At 41.2% G+C, this 23,472-nt stretch overlaps 1 protein-coding gene across 1 annotated transcript in view; it reads left to right on the forward strand.

The window, feature by feature from the left end:
* CNTN3 (contactin 3) overlaps window positions 1-23,472 on the forward strand; it is a 172,989-nt gene that overhangs the window by 113,795 nt on the left and 35,722 nt on the right. The window contains exons 5-8 of the mRNA XM_019504736.1: window positions 1,269-1,453; window positions 12,001-12,137; window positions 14,465-14,594; window positions 15,958-16,108. Of these exons, the coding sequence (XP_019360281.1) occupies window positions 1,269-1,453; window positions 12,001-12,137; window positions 14,465-14,594; window positions 15,958-16,108 (603 nt within the window). The remainder of the gene's footprint in view (window positions 1-1,268; window positions 1,454-12,000; window positions 12,138-14,464; window positions 14,595-15,957; window positions 16,109-23,472) is intronic.

A 23,472-nucleotide genomic window follows, 5' to 3' on the forward strand; every position in this document is an offset into this window, starting at 1 on the left:
CCCCAGTTTTTTAATGAGAACAGGGTGAGAGACAGTGTCTACAAGGCCTGGTCTCAAGGCTCTCCTCACTTTGAGGGGATTTAAACACATACACATCTCCCATGTTCCAGAGCAGTACCATAACCACCTAGCTCTACATTAGGTTGAGTGATGGAGTCCCCACCACCCCCTCTGGGAAGGTTGGCCAATTGGGAAGGATTTATGGGGCAGCAGGTGAACATATGAAAAGGAGTGTAATTTTGTGACCTAGTAGCTGTGGCACTCCACTGGAAGGGAGAGTCTTGAGTTACAGCCCCAACTGCCAGAACTATTTATGCATTTTACATTCAACATTCATTGATGCTCAGACATAAATAGTGCTGGTCACTATCACCACCACGGCTTTCATTTTCTGTTGATCTGCATGCATGCTCTTAGCGTCAAACAACTGCCTGACAGGCTCTGAGCTCACTTAAGGAATCAGAATCAAGAGTTAAGTATTGAGTTTGTCTCTCAAAACCAGTCTGGATCATAGGAGTGGGCAAGGCACTCGCTTCCACGCATACAGAGGAGACCAGGTGTACAAAGAATTTTTTTTGGCTAAAAGTTACCCAACTCTACCTAGAGAACTTACATAGCTGAGTTAGCAGTGTTAGTAGTATTTGGTGTCACTTATACCCATTTTGATTCAGTTCCCCTAAAATGACACCTAATACTGTGTAAGTGTCAAAATGGAGGAACAAGCAGACTTTCCTAGCTATTAGGCCAGTAGCCTAGTGGTTAGGGCACCTGGCTAGGAAGCAGAAGACCCAAATTATATCCTCTGTCTTATCTTGTCCCGCACCCCCCTGAAAGGGTCTTGAGTCTTACCCACTTCCCAGTGAAGGATCCTGAACAAAAGGTCACTGCCTACAAGGGAGCCAAGAGCTTCCTCCACACCTCCTGCTAAAACTAGCTAATTGGGCAGCCAAAGGGGAAGATATGGGGAGGAGGAGAAGAGATGGACACTGGCCTGCAGGGGAGGGGGCCCTGAGTTCTTCCACCTTCTCCAATGGGGTAGAAGCTATCCTGCTGCTGTGTATCCATTTTATCCAATGACAATTAAGGGCAAAGTGCTGAAACACCATTGCAGGCAAAAACAGAGGTCTTTCACTCATGAGTACTGAATAATTTGATGCCATAAGTAATAATAAATGGGAAAAGGTCACATATTTGCAAATCATTTACTATAGTATTCTACCAGCCGTTACAAACAGTGCATAATCCCATGATTTTTTTTTTTTTTTAAGTCCTGTGCCTCAGATAAACTGGAGAAGGACTGATGGCCTGCCATTTCCAAGTAAAGTAAAACTGAGGAAATCTAATGGCATGATTGAAATCCCCAATTTCCAACAGGAAGATGCGGGGCTTTATGAGTGTATTACCGAAAACTCAAGAGGGAAAAACATTGCCAGAGGACGTCTCACCTATTACGGTAAGAAGCTTTTACCATTACAACATAAGAGTGTGATTTGCTAATGGCAGGCTGTGGGTGCACATTTTAACATGATGCTATAGAGTATTTGCTCACAGCCCTTCTGTCTGCTCCCAGAGAAAGAGGGAAAAGATGTCCAAACTCGGTTCTGAAGGCTATGCTTTTTTCTCCTCTCTAGGGATAATAAATATTTTAAAGGTTTAAATAATGAGAAGGACCTTCTCATTCTGAGAAAAGACCCTATTCAAGCTGGAAATGGTATGAGAACAACTGAATTTAAAAAAGAGAACTGTATGTTTAAAAAATGGTTGTTATAGCAAAATAGATAATTACCTAAAACGCACATTCTTCTCAGTCCTTGATGCACAAGTCATAGGTTCCCAATGACCACCACTGTTTTCTCATGTGATAACATGTTTCCAGGTAATTAAATGGGTTGGTTTGGACATGGCGGTGGAAATCCTTTGGGATCATAAAATCAGGAGAAATCAAATTCCCTCCTCTCGGTGTTTAAAAAACGGATACCGAAGTATTGCCAGGACCTTTGGGTTTGTGGTGCCTTTGTGTTATATGCAACTTTAAGATAAGTAAAGTTGAGGAAATGTAATCTAACCCTGGAAATGAAGAACTGTAGTATTTGATAGCTAGAGAATAACAAGCGTCTCTTGTGCACTTAACACTGTTGAGCCAATTGAATAGCAGCAATGCGTGAATGTATATTGGTGTCGTCTTAAAGCTGGAGTGATTTGCCAGGATGCTGGTAATTGACAATTTTCATAGAAGTCAGATCTCAGCAAATGTCGTTTTCTTCAGGTAAATGGCAATTTAAAGAATATTTCATTCTCTGCTGTGAAACGCTGGCTTTCCTATAGAATTATTTTAACAAAGATACAAAAAGTTCTGTATACAAGGACAGCATGTAAATATGAAGGAAGGTTGGAAAAAACTCTTTTTTTCAGATGCTTGTTCATTGACAGAGTCCGTGGAGGGCTACTGCTCACATTTTTGTGAATTTCTGATTTAATGTAAGAAAAAGCAGTTTTCTAAGTAAATGTTCATTGAAATGTCCGTTTCTGGGGGGATTTGAATTCTGTACAAGCTGTGAGCATTCAGATGCAGGGCTGCAGATAGGCCTATGCCTATTATGATAGCTTAATCCAAAAATAACAACCATATGCACATTGGTTATGCCAGACGGGTCTGGTTTTTTGTTCTGTTTAGTGAAATCCATACCACAGAATTAAGTAGACCCACCTAATCTTTCTTAATTTGTTATCAGCTCTGCTTGTGAATGTCACCTACCAACAGCCTCTATTTAGGGAAGTGTATTTATGTTTTTTTTCTTTGCACAAACTGGGGGAATGTTTCCTCCGTTTGTAGATTAATACTCTGCTATAACTGAAGATGATATCTTCATGTGCCTCTAATATTAACTTGTCACCAAGTGTACTATCACAGCTGAAAATTTTGTCTGGGACAACAATATAATCTTACAGTATATGCAAATCAATCTTCCAGGAAAATGTCAATGTTTCTGGAGTTCCAGAAGAAGTTATTCTGGGAAGCAGCGAATAAGAAATTTTTGGAAAATTAATTCAATATACAAAAGACTTAAAAACAAATCAACCAGCTAGAAAGCTCCAATGCTGATAAAAGATTATTGGAGTGTGTGAAGAAGTGCCAGAGAGGGTTGGCTGGTGGTTAGAGGTACCGTTGGACAGAGTCTGAGCTGTTTCAAATACACTAAGCAAATGAAAAAATCTGTATTTTCATCCTGGGTGGCATTTTTCTCCTTTCCCTGTGTTTTGCTACCCTGGAGAAAATAATTACTTTTTCATTTGCTGAACTAATTGAAAACATAGTGGGGGGGAGGGGGAAACAGTTTGGTTGACCATAACAGGTTTTCTTTCCCCCTTTTAATTGTCCCTTTTAACAACAACCAAAAAAAAACCAGAAAAAAAAATTCTGTTAATTAAAATGATTCCTTTTCCAGCCCCCAGCAGCCGTGATTCATCAAAGCACTGAATCGTGGGATTAACTTCAAACACGTATTAAATTCGCATCAACTCCCAACTGTACTTGAAGAAGTACTTTATCACTTGCGTAGGTGGTTTGTTGAATGGGACAGGACAGGTACTTTCATTTAAGCTTGTGCTCTTTTTCTTCCTGATTTTGGACCTGTTTTACCTGTCCCTTTTTCATGCCCTTGCAACAAGGCATTTAGCAGAATTTGCAGATTTTGTTTGGCATCTGACAGGCTGCGGCCTTTCTGCTGTGGCCTTGAATTTGTGACCTCTGGACTGTCAACCCTGTGCCTTAGTGCCCGTGCCACCCCAGCCTCCATTTTACTAATAAATGCTGACAATACGAACCCTATTTTCTGATGCCTTTTAAAATACCACACACACCAGTGCCACTGTATAAATAATAGAGCAGGTCTTACTGTTTTCATTTATCTCCAGATCCTTAATTATTACTCTCAACACATTTCTGCAGTTAATTAAAAGAGATATTCTAAAACAAATATTCTTGACTTTTTCATAATATCACTAGGATCTTATTAATCCTCTTAATTATTCCAGTCCTGAAGGAGTTTATTAAGGAACAATCCAACATCATACCAACAACCTGTTTTCTTCCCTGCAGTTCTAACATTTATTTTAATATCTGTTTCCTCTCTGTTGGCATTCAGCGTATCCTAACAATTGAAAATTTAGATCAGACATTGGTTTACTATATTATTTAACCATGGCACATGTAAATAATTTGCCCTTACAAGTTCACTTTGAGTCACCCATAATATAAAGTTATACCTGAAAAAGAAAAGCTCAGTGAATATGTTTGGAAGAATGGAAACATTTCCAAATGAGAAGTGAAACAATTACATTTCTATAGCTTACATTTATACATTTACATAGCCCATTGCTAGGGCAGTCTTGTGCTATATACTCTCTACAATAACAGCACCTTTTTACACAGTGCAAATCTATCCTGTTCATGGAGATTTCTTCAGAATATTCATTACAAAAATATACCAGTAAATATGTAAATTAACATCAGTGAGTTACTGTTTGATCAATGGGAAGCTTCATCATCAGTGTTGTCAAATGTCTTAATTGCCTTGCTATTGATGCATCGTGCGTACTTTTTTATTTACTAATGATTTCCTCAATAATACAAATGTTAAAAGCTGTCACAGGTATTGAAGGCAATTTGTGAAGTTTTTGAGGGTCTTTTGAACGTAGGGGTAGGGATATCAGCAGATAGTAGCCCAAGCTTGTTAGAGTAACTCTGTGTGGATTTTTGGGGAGCATTAGCCCTACAGCTGGAACAAGGCCTTAAACTGTGTCTCAGCGAAGCTGCTGACCACAAGGCAGAATGAGATGTATAGATATAGATATATATCTCTGCAAATGCTTAGGCAAGTAGTTTTTAACCATACAAGAGTATTGTTGTGAGATATATAGTTTTTATATATAAGATTTTGCTTATGAGTGCTCATGTTAAGTAACCATCTTAATTGTGTTAACCATTTTTCTGGAAAAAGCAGCAAATAAGTTGGTGTGCTGTGAACGAGCTACATTGAGGAACAAGATAAGATACAGGGGCCCAAAAAGGTGGAGATGGTACAACCCGAGACAAAAACAGATTGGAATGTGAAAAAACAACACGTAACGGGTAACAGAATCCAAAGTGAACATCTGCAAAAAGGTGAATGGTGATTGGTGAAGAAGCCTCCAGGAGCTTCCAGGTTTTGGTCAAAGTCCGCCCATTGATGGAGTCAAGGTCTTAGACATGTGCTCATAGCAAAAAGGACATGTAAATGAATGAAATGCATAGGCAGTTCCATGTTAATGAAGCAAACAGTAAACAGAGGCAGAGCTTGAGATAGGAGGAGAAGTGTGTGGAACAGAAGGAGGGATGGAGGTGGAGTGAATCTTAATGAACCTAAACCAAAGTGTATAAATGTGGGAAAAAACTATTGTTCAGTGCAGGTCCCCAGTTGGCTTGTTTTTGGGGACCTTTGTCCGAAGCTGTCTCCATTCTGAACAAAGCTGTTGCGAGCAATGTGTGCAAGTAGCGTTTGCTCCCTGCTTGCTCTGGCTAATGAGTAACAGGATTCATGAGCGATTGGATCATCGTCTCCCTAGTCGCTGGGCGCCCCATGGAGTTGGGGTCTAACAAAGCTTACTTGTTTTACCAGAAGAGACAAACAACTAAACTTATTTTGAAAGCTGTGGTCACAGCTATAGATTCTGCGAGTTGCTATCCATTTTTTTTTTTTTTTACAGGACAGCATAAACACCCCCCAAATGATGAGTTCTTAACTTCCTCTTGAATTGCTGTATGGTCTTTGTGCTTGTAACTTATCACCTGACACCTGGACCAACAGCGTTGGCAGGACTTTCATCCATACCAGGTGTTTTTCTTACTTTATCTTCATGACAACAGAGTGGGGCCATCGCATACAGAGTTGCAAGGAACACGAAGGTGTGCGATAAGAGTCAGCTGATCTCCATCCCTGCCCCCCTACCTGGTAATTGCTGTCAGGGCCTCCTTTAGCCCTTCTCTACCACTGCCACTGACACCAAAGACAGTAAAGAAAATTGCAGAAGAGCAGCCACAGTGATAATAATTTCCTTACTAATCCTCAGGTCTTGGTTTTCAGACCACATTCACTTATAACTAAACCTCCTCAAACTCCCAGCGCACACATACAAAACACGGTGCAACATGGGATGTCATGCACTGTTGCCTAACCCACCAGCTAGGAGGCATGCTGAGACTTACAGTCACTCGCTCTAAGGAGGGGATCAAGCCCTGCTAGCCTGGAGGAAATTCATAATGATGTCAATGTGTTACCTGCTGTCTCGCTACCACTTGGTAGTACAAGGGATACAGCACGGCAAAACCAGCTGAAGGAAAGGATATTTGAACATTTTTACAAAATCCTCTTATCGAGGGGCTCAGGACTAACACTTGTTGGAAAGACAGGTCAGTTCTTGCAGGCCTATTGCACGGTAAGACACCCAGGAAAGTCTCTCATCACCGTCATGTACTAGATTCCTGAAGACGACTGATCTTATCAGTCCTCTGGCAATACGTAGTGCTGAGCATTGCAATCTGTATGCTGCAAGCCCTGAACCAATCACCTTTCAGCTGCCATGATGTAGGTCTTTCCATCTTGTTGAAAATATATTGTCTGCTTGCCCCTCCTTATCCAGAGAAGTTTTGGAGCTGGAAACATGCTAAATATTAATCTTGGTGAAGGTTTCAGCAAACATGATTATTCTGTCACTTTAACCAGGCCTGGCTTCTAAGGTCTCGTTGGTTTTTTCTTGTTGGTGTACTGTTGTCTTTTCTGATGAATCCAAACCCCCTAAAGAAATAACATGTCTCCAGTTGCTGTAAGCAGAGCTTTCAGGAACATAAAGGTGTATATAGCAGAGGCATTCAAAGCCTCAGGTACATTTCCTCACATGAACAGGCACTCTGTGAAAAGAGTTCATGCTCCACGTCTGAGGAAGTATGTCAAGCTTCTACCAAGTGGCCTTCCATCCACAGTTTCACAACCGCTGCATAATTGCATGACACCCTTCCCCCGGTTCGCTAAGGATGAGGATGTCAACAAGGGTGCCTAGGAAAGCCTTACATTCTTTTTTCAGTCATGCGTGGGTAAATCAAATGGTCTCTCCTTCCCTAGGGATCACTTACTGCTTTCTGCTGTTACGGCTTCCTGACATGGAGGAGACTGAAAAAAGGAAATTCTACCTTACCTGTGAGTTTTCATTCCAGGACCCTCCACATCAGTCAGCCTTACCCTTCCTCAGAGGATTTTGTTGTGTCGAGGGATCTTCCCTTCTCCTGCTTGCTTGCTAAGTACTTTGAAAAGGAAGATTTCCTCCAGGAAATCATGTCAGGGCTCTTCTGCAAACGGCTGGAGTTGAATAGCACTTTTAAGTTTTGCTGTAACTTGTAACTTTCAGCTTTGGAAGTTGCATTTCTTGGCAGTTTCTCTTGAGGGGTGGTACCAAGCTGGGACTGGATGCTGAGCTAAGATCTGGTTTCCCCTGTTTGCCATGGGGAAAGCCCCACAGTGAGGACTGACCAACTCAGAGGGTGCAAGTTCATAGGTCAGATGCATTTTCCCCTTTTGGTGGAACTGAATAGGTCACAAACTCTTTATCCTCAACCACTGAAGCATTAACCTACTTCACAAGCATGTGTTCAAATGAGGTTATACGACAGATGTGAAATATCGCACATCTATGGATCTATCAATAATGCAAGTACTGTTGCCTGTTGTTGCATAAATATTTAGGTATGCAAAGTGCAGGAACCATGCTGACATCTAGGCATGAGCTTTCATCCCCCTTGACATGTGTGGGACAAACACTCCATAAAAATAATGCAGAAGCTTTGGCATAAGTGGCTCTTTGTGCAACTTCAATTTAATAATTTAGCTTTCGTGATGTGAATAAATTAGATTGGAAGTAGCAAGATATTTAATTTTTTCTGAGGAAGAGGTGAGCTCTTGTGTTTTGTGGGATGCCCCAGATAGAAAGGGACAAGAAAAGTGTGTTGAAGGGGCTGGTCAATGAAAGGATTTCTGATGAGATAGCAGAGCTAAATGTGGATCTTGCTTCTGTTCCTTTTAAGCATTTTTCTCAGATCTCTCACTTGCTTGGACTCTGCTATAATTTCACAGCTTAAATGCACAGGGCATGTCTATGCTGCTACAAAGGGTCAAGTTCGGGGCCATTCTCAAAGCCATTCCAGCTGACAACCTACCTTGAAAACCTTTCTGATTGATCTCTGGTATCAGGCTCTGCTGATCGTCGGGGTCCAAAGTCAGGCTTGTCTCCGGTAGTGCTCCTGTCCATGTGTGTTTGAAACTGACCTGAGCATTGCAACCCCAAACAGGAAATCCGCCGTCACAAATCTCTCGGCTTCCTGTTCCTTGTTTCTAGGACTGCACCCCCCCGCCACACACTTCCTGTCTCTTTTAACCGTAACCAGAGCCAAGCACAGGAGTGACGGGTACACTACAGAGCGGATCCTAGGAGAACTCATGTTGTGAGTGATAGGCAAGGAGGGGGTGACTCATTTGGATCAGGTTGGTTTAAGCCAACTCCCAGTGAGTAGAGAGTATGGTTGTCATCGTAGACACACTACTCATTATTCCTTGCTCCTATCCCCAGCCGTTGGCTTGTTTATCTGGTAAACCCCTTCTTTCAAGGTTGTTCCTGTAAGAATCTTATCTTGAAGGGCTGTCTGGCCACTAACCCTTGTTTTGCAGAGCTGATCTGCAAGACAGCCCCAGAAAGTTTCACTGACTACCAGACAGTGGCATAGTTTGGGTGTGCCTGAGTGAGGTCCAGTCACACCTTTGACTGCAATGCAGACATGCAGCTAGTCACTTTTGAAAGTGGGTTTTACACAAGTGAGCTCATTCAGGTGCTTTAAACATCATTATACTCTGACTTTCTGGTAAGCATTCAGAAAGCTGGTGGCAATTCTTTTCCATTCTTTCCCAACAACCTGGAAATGCCTGAACATGGAAATATGAAAATATGTGACTACTTTGAGAGACGCTGCTTTCTTGGCATTGCTAGAATGTTTTTGAGATTCGTCCATCATTATTTTATGCTGAAGAATGCAGTAATGATGGGTTTTCTACAAGGCTGGGTTAACAAGGTGAAAGTGATTCATTTCTGTGTTCGAGGCTCAGAGGAAAGAGTGAGGTACTTTGCTTTTTAAAATGCAGCTGTCATCCAGGAAAAGGGAATACATTCAGATGTTAAAAGCAGAAGTGCTCCTGATTTATCACTGAGACCCACCTTCCAATGGTAAATTATTCATCCTTTTCCCTTTAGCAGTCAATCAAAGCTAGAGTGGACAAGTGTGTTACGCACTAATGTTGTAAACTTGGGTTCTAGCAGAAATTTAAGAGCAAGAGAGCTGGATTCCAGAAGGCCTTCTCTTTTTTTTTTTTTTTCTTCAGAAAGAAATAGTAATTGCAGAACATCTTAAAATTCATCTTTTCATCTCTGTTCACAAAGTCCCGGGCTTCTCTGCTGAGAGAGAAAAAGCATATATGAATACAAGTGTAGTAGAAAATTAAACTATTTGTTTAAAATAGAATTAATATTATTAGTGGTAAAGTAGCCTTCTGATTCTTACAGGGAAAGCTACTGAAGAGATAAGTTGTTACAAGTTTTCACTCAACTGGCCTGTAATTGCTGGTTCCCCATTTCTCTTGTTTGCAAAGGAAAAAAATGACAGCCATCATGAATTACATACATTTATTTCAAGAAATGCTGAAGGATGTGTGATTCAGTATGAATTCCTGTCTTTTCTTAAGTGATTACTCATGTTTTAGACCTTTATGAGGCTGCCTTCTGGACATGGCAGCATATGGCTCCCCCCAGCTGTTTACGTCAGAGGGGGAGTTGAAAATAGTTTTCTTCAAACTTTCCCCAAATTTTTCCTGTTCTCAACATCTTGGGGGTTCTCACAGGATGTGGTTAAGACATTTCAGGAAAACCGCTGCTCTCAGCAGAACTTTGCAAATCGATGTTTAGTCCAAAGCTTCTTGGTCTGAGAATCGCTGAACTACATTGTGTTTCCAAATACCGGAAAAGAGATGTAGAGGATCAAGATGGAATTATTAGATAAAGATGAAAGTAAAGAGGGAAAGTTTCATCTTCCTGGTCAATAAAGCAACTCAGGAATGTTGACAGTCTGCTACCATGAGCTTGATAAGCTCTAAAAAGAAAGTCACATTAGCACAATAGCCATGACCAGTATCTCAACACCCTAAGAAGCACATGGTATTGGGTTAACCACATTACCATCTGCTTATTAGGGTTGTACAAAGCTTCGGTCCCTGGTTCGATTCTGCCTGATTTGGAGAGATTCAGAAAGATTCGGTGATTCATACACAGACACAGTTTAAATATTTTTTCTATATAGCTCTAGGTAGCAGGTGTCTCATGAATGCTGCCATGCTGGGGTGCATGGAGTGTCCCATAGAAACACTTCCAGTCCACTTCTGGGTCTGCCAGGGAGCACACCGGGGGTGGGGGGGCAGGAGCCTGCATCCCCCTGGCTCAGTGTCTGGTGCCTTCTGGGTCTGGCTGGGGGGAGGGGAGGGGCACCCAGGGTCCCCCTGCAGCTGATTGCTGAGCTCCATTGTGCTCCCCCAGTGGACCCTGAAGTGGACCAGAAGTACTTGTGGTCCACTATTGGGTTCACCACTGAGCACGTGGAGGACCCCCTCCCCATGCTCCTGTGGGACACTCCTTGTGCCCCAGCATCGCACCATTCACGAGCCATGCCTGGTACCTCGAGGTATGTAGAAAAAACTTTTAAAGATGTGTCTATGTCTGAATCGCTGACTCTCTGAATCAGCATCAAATCTTTAGATTTGGATTTGGCCAAATTGAATCAGGGACAGTGATCTGACTCAACTAATGGAATCGCTATCCCTAATTTGGGCCAAATCCAAATCAAATAGGGCCTGGTTTGCACACCCCTACTGCTTACTAATTGCAGTTAAGGGTTTCTAAGCCTTGGAAATTCAGGCTCTGGTGAATTGCAATCTTTGCACGTCTTGTATCTCATATTTTTCCTTTTCTATTTGTCACTTGTTTTTACTGACTGGGAGCTTTTTATTATTTTAGGTGTGAATGTATAATTGAGTGTGCATAAGCACCTGTGTGTATAAGTACCTGTAAATACCGTGTGGTGAGGTACCACACCGTAAGCTCCTCAATTTTCACAGCCCCCCAAAGTCTACCTTGAAATCTTTGAAAAAGTGTGTTCCTCGTCTTGAAACAATGTGTGGAGAAGCCAAAATGTCAGCTACATGATAAGAGATGACAGATGTGAAACTGGCTGTTCAGAGAATTGGCTTAATGCATGCGTTTGTGTTTGAGGAAAATAGCAATAGGGTTGTCAACACATGTAATAACTAAATCTAAACATAAAATTGGCTTTTGGGGTTGTGGCAAGTTACAATGAAGTTACAAAATGTAATGATCGTTTGTATTCTTCATTGAAATACACTGCTGAGCGTTAATTTGGACTGCTGTGGGGAGAACCCTTTCGTTGGAGACTGGAACTAAGTGGACCATCACCTCTTTAAATTTCTTGCTGTACACCTTGGAAGCATTGATTACATTCCATAATGTGGTGACTAAACTGGTCACGTAATTCCACTACTGTGCCTTATTTGTGTATTTGATCTTATTCTGACATCAGTTTGAAAGTGGCATTGTTTAACCCTTACTTAACTTGTATTCTTTTAGTAGCGTACCCTTAGCAATGGGTTTATTTTCTCTGTTCTTGTCTTTAACATCATTTTTCTAAAAAGGATGTTAAATTATATTAGTTTCAGTAAACAATTTGAACAGCATATTTGCTATTACAAGAAAGCCTATGGAGAAGTGTAATCAGTCACCCCTGTAGTTCTTAAAGTGTCCAGTAACTTCCAGGGTTTTGTTCTGTTTTTTGGGATTTTTTTTTTGTATTTTTACATGCAGCAAAACCTCACTGGGTCCAGATTATAAAAGATGTTGAAACTGCAGTGGAGGATACCTTATACTGGGATTGTAAGGCGAGTGGGAAACCCAAACCGTCGTACAGGTGGATGAAGAATGGAGAACCTCTAGCACTAGAGGTAATGTCCATTTTTTTAAAAGTGAAGTCGTATGCAATAATGATTGCTACCTGTTAATTATGAGTTAAGTGAGGTTATCAAGAAGAGCCTATGAGATGTCTTATGGACGTGCAATAACATCATTCTGGATGCTCAAAGACCCACAATTCACAAAAAAATGCTGTTCTACCAGCAAAGGAGAGAGATAGTTAAAAGGAGATATGAAAGCATTGCTAATGACATGAAAAAAATCAATATAGCAAGAATAAAAAGTAGCATGTAACTTAATACACTTGATCTATTAATGTCCAATAGTTAAATACAGAAAGAAAGCATTTTTATACATGTCGTGAAGAGCAAGTCAGAAATCTTGAGTAGACATTTATGTTTTTGTATTGGGATCAAAATAGGATGCTGTAGCTATCCCAGATGATGTACACTGAAAATTTGCCATCTGTGACAAAAGAGGATTTGAGGCGGCTTATTTAAATTAAAGAGTACATACATTTTTCTCAAATCAATAATCCCAGGATTTATAAAGGACCTAGCCAAGAAACTCTTAGGAAGAAATCTTGGAAAACCAGGAAAATTCCAAAGGTTGGGAGGACTGACAATATAACCCTGACATTTAATAGGGATGACCTTGGGAACAATAGACAAATTGGATTGAAATCCATCTCGGGCAAAATCATGGAGCAACCTATTCAGGACTCTATTAAGAAAGAATAAGAGGTTAAACATATAATTAACACGAGTCAACCTGATTTCATGGAAAGTAAATCTTGTCAAGCAAACTGTTATCTTTTTTGAAAAGATTACTGCTCTCATACATTCCCTAGAGCATTTTACTTGGTACCGTACGGCATCTTGATTGAACAACTTGCAGGCCAGACATTTGACTATGTATAATTAACAGGGCACGCACTGTATAGATTAGAAACTGACTCACTGACAGATTGCAAAATGCAGTTTTAATGGGAAGACATTAGTGAGTGATCCATAAAGAGATCCCCCAAGAATTGGTTCTTAGTCCAACACTATTCAGCATTTTTATCAGCAAGTTAGATGATGATATAAAAGACTTGCTGCCTAAATTTACGGAAGTGACAAGTTTGTGGGGACATAAATAGGATGGCAGGTTACCTTTACAGAATGATATGAATTACCTAATAGTCACATTCCAACAAGGAAGTGTTTTGATGCACTTAAGTGCAAGATAACACACTTGGGAACAAAGAATGTAGGCCATACTTACAGGGTGAGAAACTACATCTTGGAAAGCAGTGAAGGACTTGGCATCATCATAGATAACTGTCTTACCATGAGCTATCACTGTAGTGCTGTGACCAAAAGGTCAGTGTGATCCTTGAAAGGGAATATCAAGTAGAAGTAGAGAAGTTATTGACATCAAGTCGAGTGTGTAGCTGACACTTCAAAGGACCACATTAGGATTCAAAATTACCTTGATAAATTGGAAAAAATGGTTTGAAATCAATAGGATGAATTTTAATCAGGACACCTACAAAGTACTATAAGGAACAATCACGCACAAATACAACATGGGGAATGGTTGGCTAGGCTGAAGTACTCTAGGAAAGGATCTGGTGGTTAAAGCAGATTGCAAGATTAAGATGAGTCACCAATATGATACTGTTGCAGAAGAAGCTAGTAGCATGCTGGGATGCTTTAAAAGGCACGAAGTGGGCCAGTCACAGGAAGTGATTCACCTACTCTGCTCAGCATTGGTAGGGCTCACCTGGGACACTGTGTCCAGTTTTCTGTACGAAAGTCCTTTTTAGACTGGAAACCAATGCAAATTGCAAATTTAGAGCAGGTTGATTCCATAATTTCTGTGCCTCTAACTCTCATGATTTTATCACAAGTCCCATATTTGGTGTGAAAAAACCCAGCTCTTGGAGAATAATGATTATTAAAAACCTCAGCTGTTGCATTTTTAAGGCAGTCATTTCTCGTAGGCATTAGAGGGTAATCTTGAAGATATAAAGCAACTTTCCCCTTAAGACTCAGAGTTATTGTTCTCCGCCTTTTCAAAGATCTGCTTAAGGTCTGCATGAGCCCGAGTCATGATTTTTGAATGTCTGGGATGAGCAGTGACGTGCTTTGCTGGTTAGAGCACAAGTGACAAACTGGAGCATGTAGGAGAGGATTTAAATCTGGTGTCTGGTTCAGATCTACAACAGATTTTCACCCCTGTGCTGACAGCACATGCTCTACGTAAGTCTCATGTAGAACCCTATTGGGACCGCTATACAGAGATGAATTCAACCTCTTATTTCCTGTCAGACTTAATGTACACTGTCACTGAAGGTATTTTTCTTAATACCCAGGGAAGGATCCAAATTGAAAATGGTGCACTTATAATATCAAATCTAAATCTGACAGATTCTGGCACGTACCAATGCATAGCTGAAAACAAACATGGAGTGATCTCTTCCAGTGCCGAGCTCCAGGTTGTAGGTAAGATTATTTTTCCTTTCTACTAAGGACAGAACAGTGCCTCTACTATTGCTACTAGTAATTTGTTAATGATCTCAAATGTTTAACCTGTCCAGATGCGCGCAGCAAAAGAAATGTTTTATCACAATGTTTGTTCTTAGCTTCAATGCTGAAGAGTTAATGCACCTGCTTTAAGAGGATGTGTTGGAATAAAAGCCACTGCGCTTTCAGTACAATCACTCATTGCTTTAAAAATGGACACAGAGATAAATTATTAATTAGGGGAAGAGCAGAAACAATGGCTTGGATGCAGGCCCAAAGATTAAAACTAATCACACCATCTAGAAGCAACATTGGCTCAGCACATTACTTAGTAGCACTGACCTTCTGCATCATGACTCCAGCATCCCCCGGAGAGCAATGTCATTTAAAAGCAGTAAGCTGATTTTACGTGCAACCTTCCTTGATCGAGGGGACAAGGGTCTGCCATTTAGTCATCCAGGTAATGCGTGCTTGTTTTTAAAACAAATGACAACCACTTATTAGAGCGAAACACTGAATTTGCAAAGTGGCCTGTGAATTCAAATGTTTTCACTCATTTTCCTTATGATGCAGGAAAGAGTCTTTGGGAAATGTAATTGGAACTGGGTCTGTAGAAAGAGTGGTGTGCTTTCAGAACACAAACTAGTTCCCTTCTGCTGAGAAGGTTATGAGTCGATCACTAGACGATTTGTCCATCCTAGGTCCCCTAAAAAATATGGATTTCCATTTAAGGTTCCATGATTAACACGGTTAGATGTCATGCACATTTATTTAACTGTTAACAAATACAGAAGTAACTCTGCCGTCCACACGGTGATCTGACTCCAGTTTAGTTTTCAAAAATCCCTTGGGTTCTTATCCAGGCTCTAGCATTGATTCCCTTAGTCCTGCTCGGCAAATTATTTAAACCTGAACTCTTTTTTTTTTAAAGGCACTTGAGCATGTCCTTCAAATGATGCCTGTGTCTAAATCCCACTGACATCAGCAGGACTTAATTACATGTTTCAGTCTAGAGGAAGTCACTGGGACTTGTTAGCACATGCTTCAAGTTAAGCGTGGCCTAACAGGCTTTGCAGAATGTGCTGCATTTGAAAGCTTATCTGAGTTTGTCCCAACCATGCACTGGGTGTAATAAAAGATATCACCCACAAAAGTTCTTCCCTCTTGCAGTTTAAATTTTGGCATATCAGGTCCTCGTGAATGGGGTTTGAATGAGCTAATAAACTTGTGCTTTCTAATAACACTTTGGAGGCTGAGAAATGCCATGGAAGTGCTACATCTTAAAATGCCTGGTAAAAGTTAAACCAGTTGTATTTCACTATTGATATTCCCACTCTTTTAGCTTCTGCTCCAGATTTCTCCAAGAACCCAATGAAGAAATTGATTCAGGTTCAAATAGGCAGCACAGTTAATTTTGAATGCAAGCCAAAAGCTTCCCCGAAGGCAAAATGCTCCTGGAAGAAGGGAGGTGAGCTGCTACACGAAAATGAAAGGTATTATAATGGTTTTGTTTTGATCTTATTAAAAGCTTGTTTATAACCTGCAAACTCCTTTGCCAGGAAATCTATGCAATGATGGCTTTTCAAATCTAAATAGTTGTGCAGAAAATTCTTCCCTAAGATACGAGCCTTCCCCTGAAAAACCCGCATATAGTGTCCATTGAAGTCAGTGGGCCAGCTTTGGCTTCCAGTTTCACAGAAATAAAAAAAAAAAAAAGGAGCAGAATTTGGCCCAAGTCAGAGGCAAGCAGGCAGTGAAGTGCAGCATGGACATGCAATGCAACTACAAAATGTAGCATGAAATACTTGGGCTTAAAAAAAAATTTGGGGAATCTGTGAAGGAAACAAATCTGGACTTGTGATGTGGGAAGTAAAGATACAAATCTACCCTGCCTTCTGCCTGACACCAGACTAACATGGCTAACTACCTCTCTCAAGTAATGCTGTGCCATGATGAGAATCTGTCTAGGAAACAGGAAAAAGAATAGGGGGGAGGAGTGAGTACATGATTGACTCTCACTGTGGCTAAAGGTTCAGAGTAGGGTGGCAACCCAAGCTCTGTGGTTGCTTTAATGTATGTATTGATGATCTGGAAAAATATATAACTGGTATAGTTCACATTTTCAGATGACACAAAATTATTCAGGTAACGTCAGGTTGCACCTAATAAAGCCAGGCAGATCAGGCTTGAACAGCCACAGATGAAAATGAATATTGACAAATGCCAAGGTAATTGTCCATTGAAAGAGGAAAAAAAACTGAACTACACATACACAATGTGTTGTTGAAAACTACCTCCAATCATTTAGGGGAAAGACTTTGGTATCACTGTGGACAGGTGAATGAAAACGTCTGCTCAGTGTGCAGTCAGTCCAAATAACTGTTATGGCATGTACAGAATGGAATAGAAAATCAAAACTGATGCAGTGGCCTTACTGTGAATGCCATGATCAGTGCTGGTCACCTTTTCTCAGATGCATAGCTGAAATAGCAGTGGATGAGAAATGACCGATTACAATGATTAGAAGCATGAGGAGGCTTCAATATTAACAGAGACTGAAAAGATTAGTCCCGCATGGTTTAGAGAAGAACTAAATAAGATGCAACAATAGAATGACATGAAATAATGAATTATGGACAAAGGATTATCCAGCCCTTGTATTTATCTTTTGTCAAACCACAATGATAAGCAATAGTGGGTGTGTCTAGACATGCATTAATGAGCCTAAGTCTGCTATGCATTAGCATATTAGCACACTTTTGCCATGATGCGCTAATGTGCAGTAGAATAGGCTACTGTGCATTACAGCATCTCGTGCAGATGTGCCCAGTAAAAACTGATGCAAGTAATATATATATATATGTCTGATTTGTCTGTGGAACTCATTGCTACAAGTAGGCCTTAAAGGAAGGACTTTAATAAGCGTTAAGTAAAGACTAGCAGTTGGGATGTATAGAAACATTCAATTTTGAGCCAGGTTTTGTCTTCTGAAAGTCAGCAGTAGTTGATATGGAGTTAAGCCATCACTATCAACTGCTAAAATATCCATTTACATCCATACAAATTTATAATGAGAGCATGTCCAGTACATTAGATACAACTGAAAAATGTGTAAGGGATAAAAACACTCATGCTTCTAGATGCCAACCAGTTAGTTAATGAAAGTTATTCTCTAGTTGTCTCTTTCTCAGAAGCACCTGCTACTGGTCATGAGTGAAGATTGCATACTGGGATAGATACAGCAGTGCTCTGCTCTAGAACGGCAACTTTTGTGTTAAATTCCCCATTTCCCAGATAATAAATTTGACACTAATGAGAAGTTACAGTTGTCTGATAGATATTGTTCCAGATGGACCTCTGTGGCCTTAGGTGGGTTTGTTTCAGTGTTGGGGAGATAGGCTTTCCAGCTGTGTTTTCACCTGGAATTATTTGGTGAGCATCCAGAAGGTTGAAATGGATTTGTGGGATTTTAAGTCATCAAGGCCTCTTCTCACTTCAAAACTGCATCTGCTGAATGAGTTACTTAAGAGGCAGTATTTTCCCTGTTTCACAATGGGCTGTGCTCACTGCATGCAGACTTATCAAGAACGCTGTCTGAAAGCAACAGACACTTTTATAAACATGTGACACCTAGTCTGCTTTACTGGGGTGAGGTGGGGTAGCTCAGCAAATAGCCCGAAAGAGTGAGTTACCCACTGCCACCCAACCGTATGAGATGCTACTCGTACGAGATGCAAAAGACTAATAATAACCAGGCAGTACAATGTAAATAGCTAAAAGGGGAAAAATATAGTTTTGACACTTCACCAGTGAAAGGCTGATGATTCATGTATTTTCTTCAAGAAACCAGTGTGCCTCTCAAAATATTTAGAGAATCCCCCAAGACCAAACATTCAGAAGTAAATCAGTTTGCACTTGCTAGCTCTGTTATGCATTCTCTTTAAAACTGCAAGTATTTTGTGCTTAATCTGCGGTAAAACCTATTCTGGAACATGGGTTGTTTGCAGACATTAAAAAAAAAAAAAAAACACCCGTGGTTTACAGGAAGCACCAGCGTGTTACTTTGACTTAGCTCTGCAGCATGCGTATAGATCAGGTGCTTCAGTGGGGCTTTTTGGCGCTTTTATCTAAAACTGAGTCAATCGACTATTAGATAAAAGCACCAAAAAAGCTCCGCTAAAGCACCTGATCTATACAGACATTGGGCTAGTCAGGTCCAATTAGCACGCTGCCTCTTTTGGACACACATTGGGCTCTGCGAGGGAGCGTGCTGAGCTTAAAATAAAGCAACATTTTTGGGAGGTTTTTTAACATCCGCAAGCAGCTGTAATAATGATGCACATTTCCCCCGATTCTTGGGTATTTCCCATGCTTTCAGACTTTGCTGGTTGCCATGTAGAGCCAAGAAGGAACCTTTTTTTCCCTCCTGATACTGTGCATGTCAGCTAGGAAGGGTCGCCTCCCTCAAAAGCATTAGACATTTCTTGCAGCTAAGGCTGGGGGTTTCAACTGGGGTGCTTCCAACTTACCTTCTAGCCACAGACCTGCAAGTATTGCCCCTTCACTCTGGGTCAGACCAATTGCCATATATGTGGTCAAGAAGGAATTTTACCCCATGGTGATATGGGTACCTGTGGGGGGATGCTTCGTTGGTAGTAGAGGACATGCCACCCTTCCTTGGATCTCTCAAGTGTATTTTAACAACCCTTGTAGCAACAAGACACTGGCAGCCATAGTATACCTTTTACCTGTGGCAGGTTAGGGTGTTGAGTCTTGTGGTTATATAAGGCTGGACTGTGTAGCTCTACTAATAAATTGGACAAAGGATTTGTATGGGATGGTTGAATAGAAATGATCCTGCCTCAGGTAGGGGTTGGGCTTGATGACCTATACAGGCCCCTTCCTGCCCTACTTTACTCTGATTCTTTGTTCTTATATAGCTTCTCGCAACCCCTGAATTTGCTTGGCTAGTAGATGTTTTTCACGTGCAGTTTCCCTTCACCTTGACCTGTCACAGCATCCTGTTGACACGTGAGATTACGACGGTGTCCACCAAGACCTGCGAGATCTCCGTTGAAACGTAGCATATTTCAGTCGTCGCTATTTTCTCACCTGCCTGCTTGCTCTTACAAAACGCAGCTTGTGCAAATACCATAAAACCTGATCTTGTTTCCATCAGGAAGCAGGCAACTGATTTCACTGAGAGGAAAGACCAAACAATATAGACGATATAAATGTCTTGCTGAGCAAATGTGTTGAGCATGCAAAGTGCTTGCTGCCTGCCTAGATCAATGCACGTACTCGAAACTCAAAATTATGGTATTTAATCATGCAAACTGCGTGCAGGTGTTTTTCAAATATAGCCCAGGGTAACTGCTGCTGTAGTTTTGACACACACTATAAATGACTTATGGAACAAATGTAATAATAAGACAATAATCCTGGATTAATCTAAATGAAGTGTGCTTGCCTTCTGAGTAAAACAGAATTGTGGATCTTTGAAGAAAACATTCGAGTTCATTACTGTTGCCTGTGAATAATTGCAATTCATGAATCTGCAGCAGTTGTACAAAAATTGCAATTCAGGAAAGTTTGGCGTTAATGGTACTTTTTTTTTTCATTAACTGGTCTCCAAATAAAAAAGTCTATTTATTAAAATGAGCAAACACAAAGGATAAGGATAATACCAGCTAGACTGCCCTCCCCACTGAATGGGTACACGCAGGCTTGGGACCCAAGGGTAGAGAGCTCTGCCCTGCTTTCTAAATCCCCCTCCCCACATGTAAGGAGGGCAGGGGGAGTTAGCAGGGCCTGCGCTGCGACTCCTCCTCACACACAGTCAAGCAGGTAAGTAAGCTAATTCTTTCAAGGGGCGCAATAAGTGATTTCCCCTTCCTTAGACCACTCTGAGAGGGACGCAGCAATACTTCACCCCTTACATATTGCCATGCGTACAGATAGTTGTCTTGTAAAAGTAACTCCATTATGGTGCTCCTTATCCACCCACTCATACTGGTACCTTCATCGCATCAACTTTACTGGGGTTATTTGTTGGATAAGAGAGCTACCCAAGCACTCCCAGGAGTGACCAGGAATAACGGTCACAAGCTGGCAGAGGGTAGATTTAGGCTGGATATCAGGAGGCGCTATTTCACGGTCAGGGCGGCTAGGATCAGGAACCAAATTCCAAGAGAGGTGGTGCAGGCTCCTACCCTGGGGGTTTTTAAGAGGAGGTTAGATGAACACCTTGCTGGGGTCATTTGATCCCAATACTCTTTCCTGCCATGGCAGGGGGTCGGACTCGATCTGCTCAGGTCCCTTCCGACCCTACAAACTATGAAACTATGTTGAGTGAAGGTGAGTGGGCATATTGGAGCAAATTCCATTCTTAGTTATACTTGCACAAATCTGCAGTAAATCCTTTACGATCGATCCATTTTTAAGAAAGCTTATCACTTGAATAATGAAAGTTCTATGTAAAATGCAGTTACTATGTTATTTCAAAGCATTCCCAGAATGCCGTGTTTTAACAATTTATATTTCTTTGGGTGAAGTAGCCCTACTCCTTTTTTAAAAAAAAACATGAAAGGCTTTTGCTTTGATATCATTATGGCTTACATTTTTTCTGAATTTGTTGCTGCATTTTCAGCTCACGGGAGATTTGGAGAATGACTCAGTAGGTTTAATTAAATGAGCTAAAAACGTCTTGGAGAAAGGAGTGCATGATTTAGAAATGAATGTGTATGTTCCAGACTGAGAAACTACTCAAAATGCGGGAGAATAACTTTACTTCCTTTAAGTCTCTTAAAAGATGGAGCTTTCTAAAGTGAAGTGAAAAGAGACTGGCAGGGCTCACACCTGCAACTGGGAAAGTTTTCTGCATTGCAATGAATATGGACAAGCTTAATCTGGAATTTGCTTTGCCATATCCCTGTTTAACATAATCTACTTTGAAAACAGATTAATTTACACCTGAGCCAAACACTGTTATTCTAGTATAAAGTGTGTCCACGCATAGAGTTATTCTGGAATTACTGTATTTGACTAGCTAATCCTGAATAACTCCACACGTAGACAAACTAGCCAGAGTTTGAGAAGGTTGAAGGCAAGACTGAACTCTTTCAAACTAACACAACACTTAAGAATTAACCCAATGGAAGGATCAAAAGAAAGATATGATACTGTAGTATTCCTAGCACACAAATGTAGTTTGCCGTTTTAACCCAAAACCCATTTCTCTTCTTCTAAAGTGCAGTACTGCCCTGCCCTGCCCAGTCACAGGCCTTTGGATCAAATGATTCCTATTTCCCATTTCACACTGGGTCTAATAAGGGTCATGATTTTGTTTCCGTTGAAATCAATTATAAGGCTGCTGTTGACTTCAGTGGTGCAGAATCAGACATTAGGAAAGTAGGAAGTCTGGTCAGCTTGCGGGTATTTGAGTTAACAGCGCTGGTCAGTTCTTATTCCCCATTGCTGTCGCCACCACACTGAAGCCAGTATATGGCTAATTTGTTCTTTCCCAGTCATTTCACATTACAAGGCCTTAACGTTTGTGTATAGTCCATTATATCAACTGCTGAGTAATTATGCAAAGTCTTAGGTGCTTTGATTCCAAATGAAGCCTCGTTACAAATAAAATGTGTAATTTGCAATTCACTGGGATAGCTTCTATGGGCAAAGAGCAGGTTTATCGTTCTCCCTCTCAACCCCTTTTCTTTCCCTCCATGCATGCGCACACACATGAACATAACCTTGTTATTGAGGAAAGTATCCTGTTGTGCTGCCTTTGAAGCAAAAGGGTAAGTATTTATAATGTGTGATTGCAGCCAATGAATGTATTGCCTGCAAAAAAAAGCCAAATTTCACCTTCTATAGAAATGTGGCTCAAAAGAAAAGAAGTGAAGTACAATTACTTCCTGTCTCTTAGATTAGCAGCTAAGGGAAGATGGGGCAAATTGAATAAAAATGATTTAAGAAAAATCATTGACATAACTTTTACAAAAGTGACATGTAGGCCCATTGTAACTTGCCACCATTCCTGGCTCCACTCTGGTATAATATTTACCTTTTGAACTTGACACCCTCTCTTGTCAAACTACCTTGATATCGCTTCTGTTGAGGCTGCCAGTTTGTTATGGGCATTAGCCTTGATATAACAGATTTCTGTATGTTAATACCTGACAGCAGCTCGATTAAGGGCTAGATCCAATAAGGGACTTCTATGCCTACAGAAGGATATAGCTGGGATTGAAGGACCAAAATCCAAACTGTGATCCAGAAGGCTCCCACTGAGCTACACCCAGCCTGTCAGGTGCCACCACATTGACCTTTACATTAGGGCTGTGCTCAGCTTTGGTCCCCGATTCGATTCAGTTTGATTTTGGTGACCAAATCTCCGAATCAAATCGGAGGACCCTTTAATCTCTCCAAATCAGATTAGAATCCTCCAAATCAGTTCGGAGAGATTCAGAAAGATTTGGCGATTCGGCCATAGACACAGCTTTAAATGTTTTTTCTACAAACTTCTGGGTAGCAGGCGGCTCGTGAATGCTGCAATGGTGGGGCGGATGGAGCATCCCACAGGAGCATGGGGGGCTCCCCAGCATGTTCAGCAGCAGACCCAGAAGTGGACCAGAAGCACTTCCGATCCACTTCTGGGTCCACTGAGGAGTACACAGGGGGGCCCTCCTCCATCCCCCCAGCTCGGTGACTGATGCCTCCTGGGTCTGGGGGGCACCCAGGGTCCCAGGCCCCCCTGCATCCCCCTGGCTTAGCAACTGGTGCCTCCTGGGTCTGGGGGGGCACCTGGGGTCCCCCTGCAGCTGATCACTGGGCAAGGGGTACTGGGGGGGGG

The sequence above is a fragment of the Gavialis gangeticus genome, unplaced genomic scaffold (genome assembly GCF_001723915.1).
Source record: "Gavialis gangeticus isolate Ggan-Ray unplaced genomic scaffold, GavGan_comp1, whole genome shotgun sequence".
In the NCBI taxonomy this organism is placed as follows: Eukaryota; Metazoa; Chordata; order Crocodylia; family Gavialidae; genus Gavialis; species Gavialis gangeticus.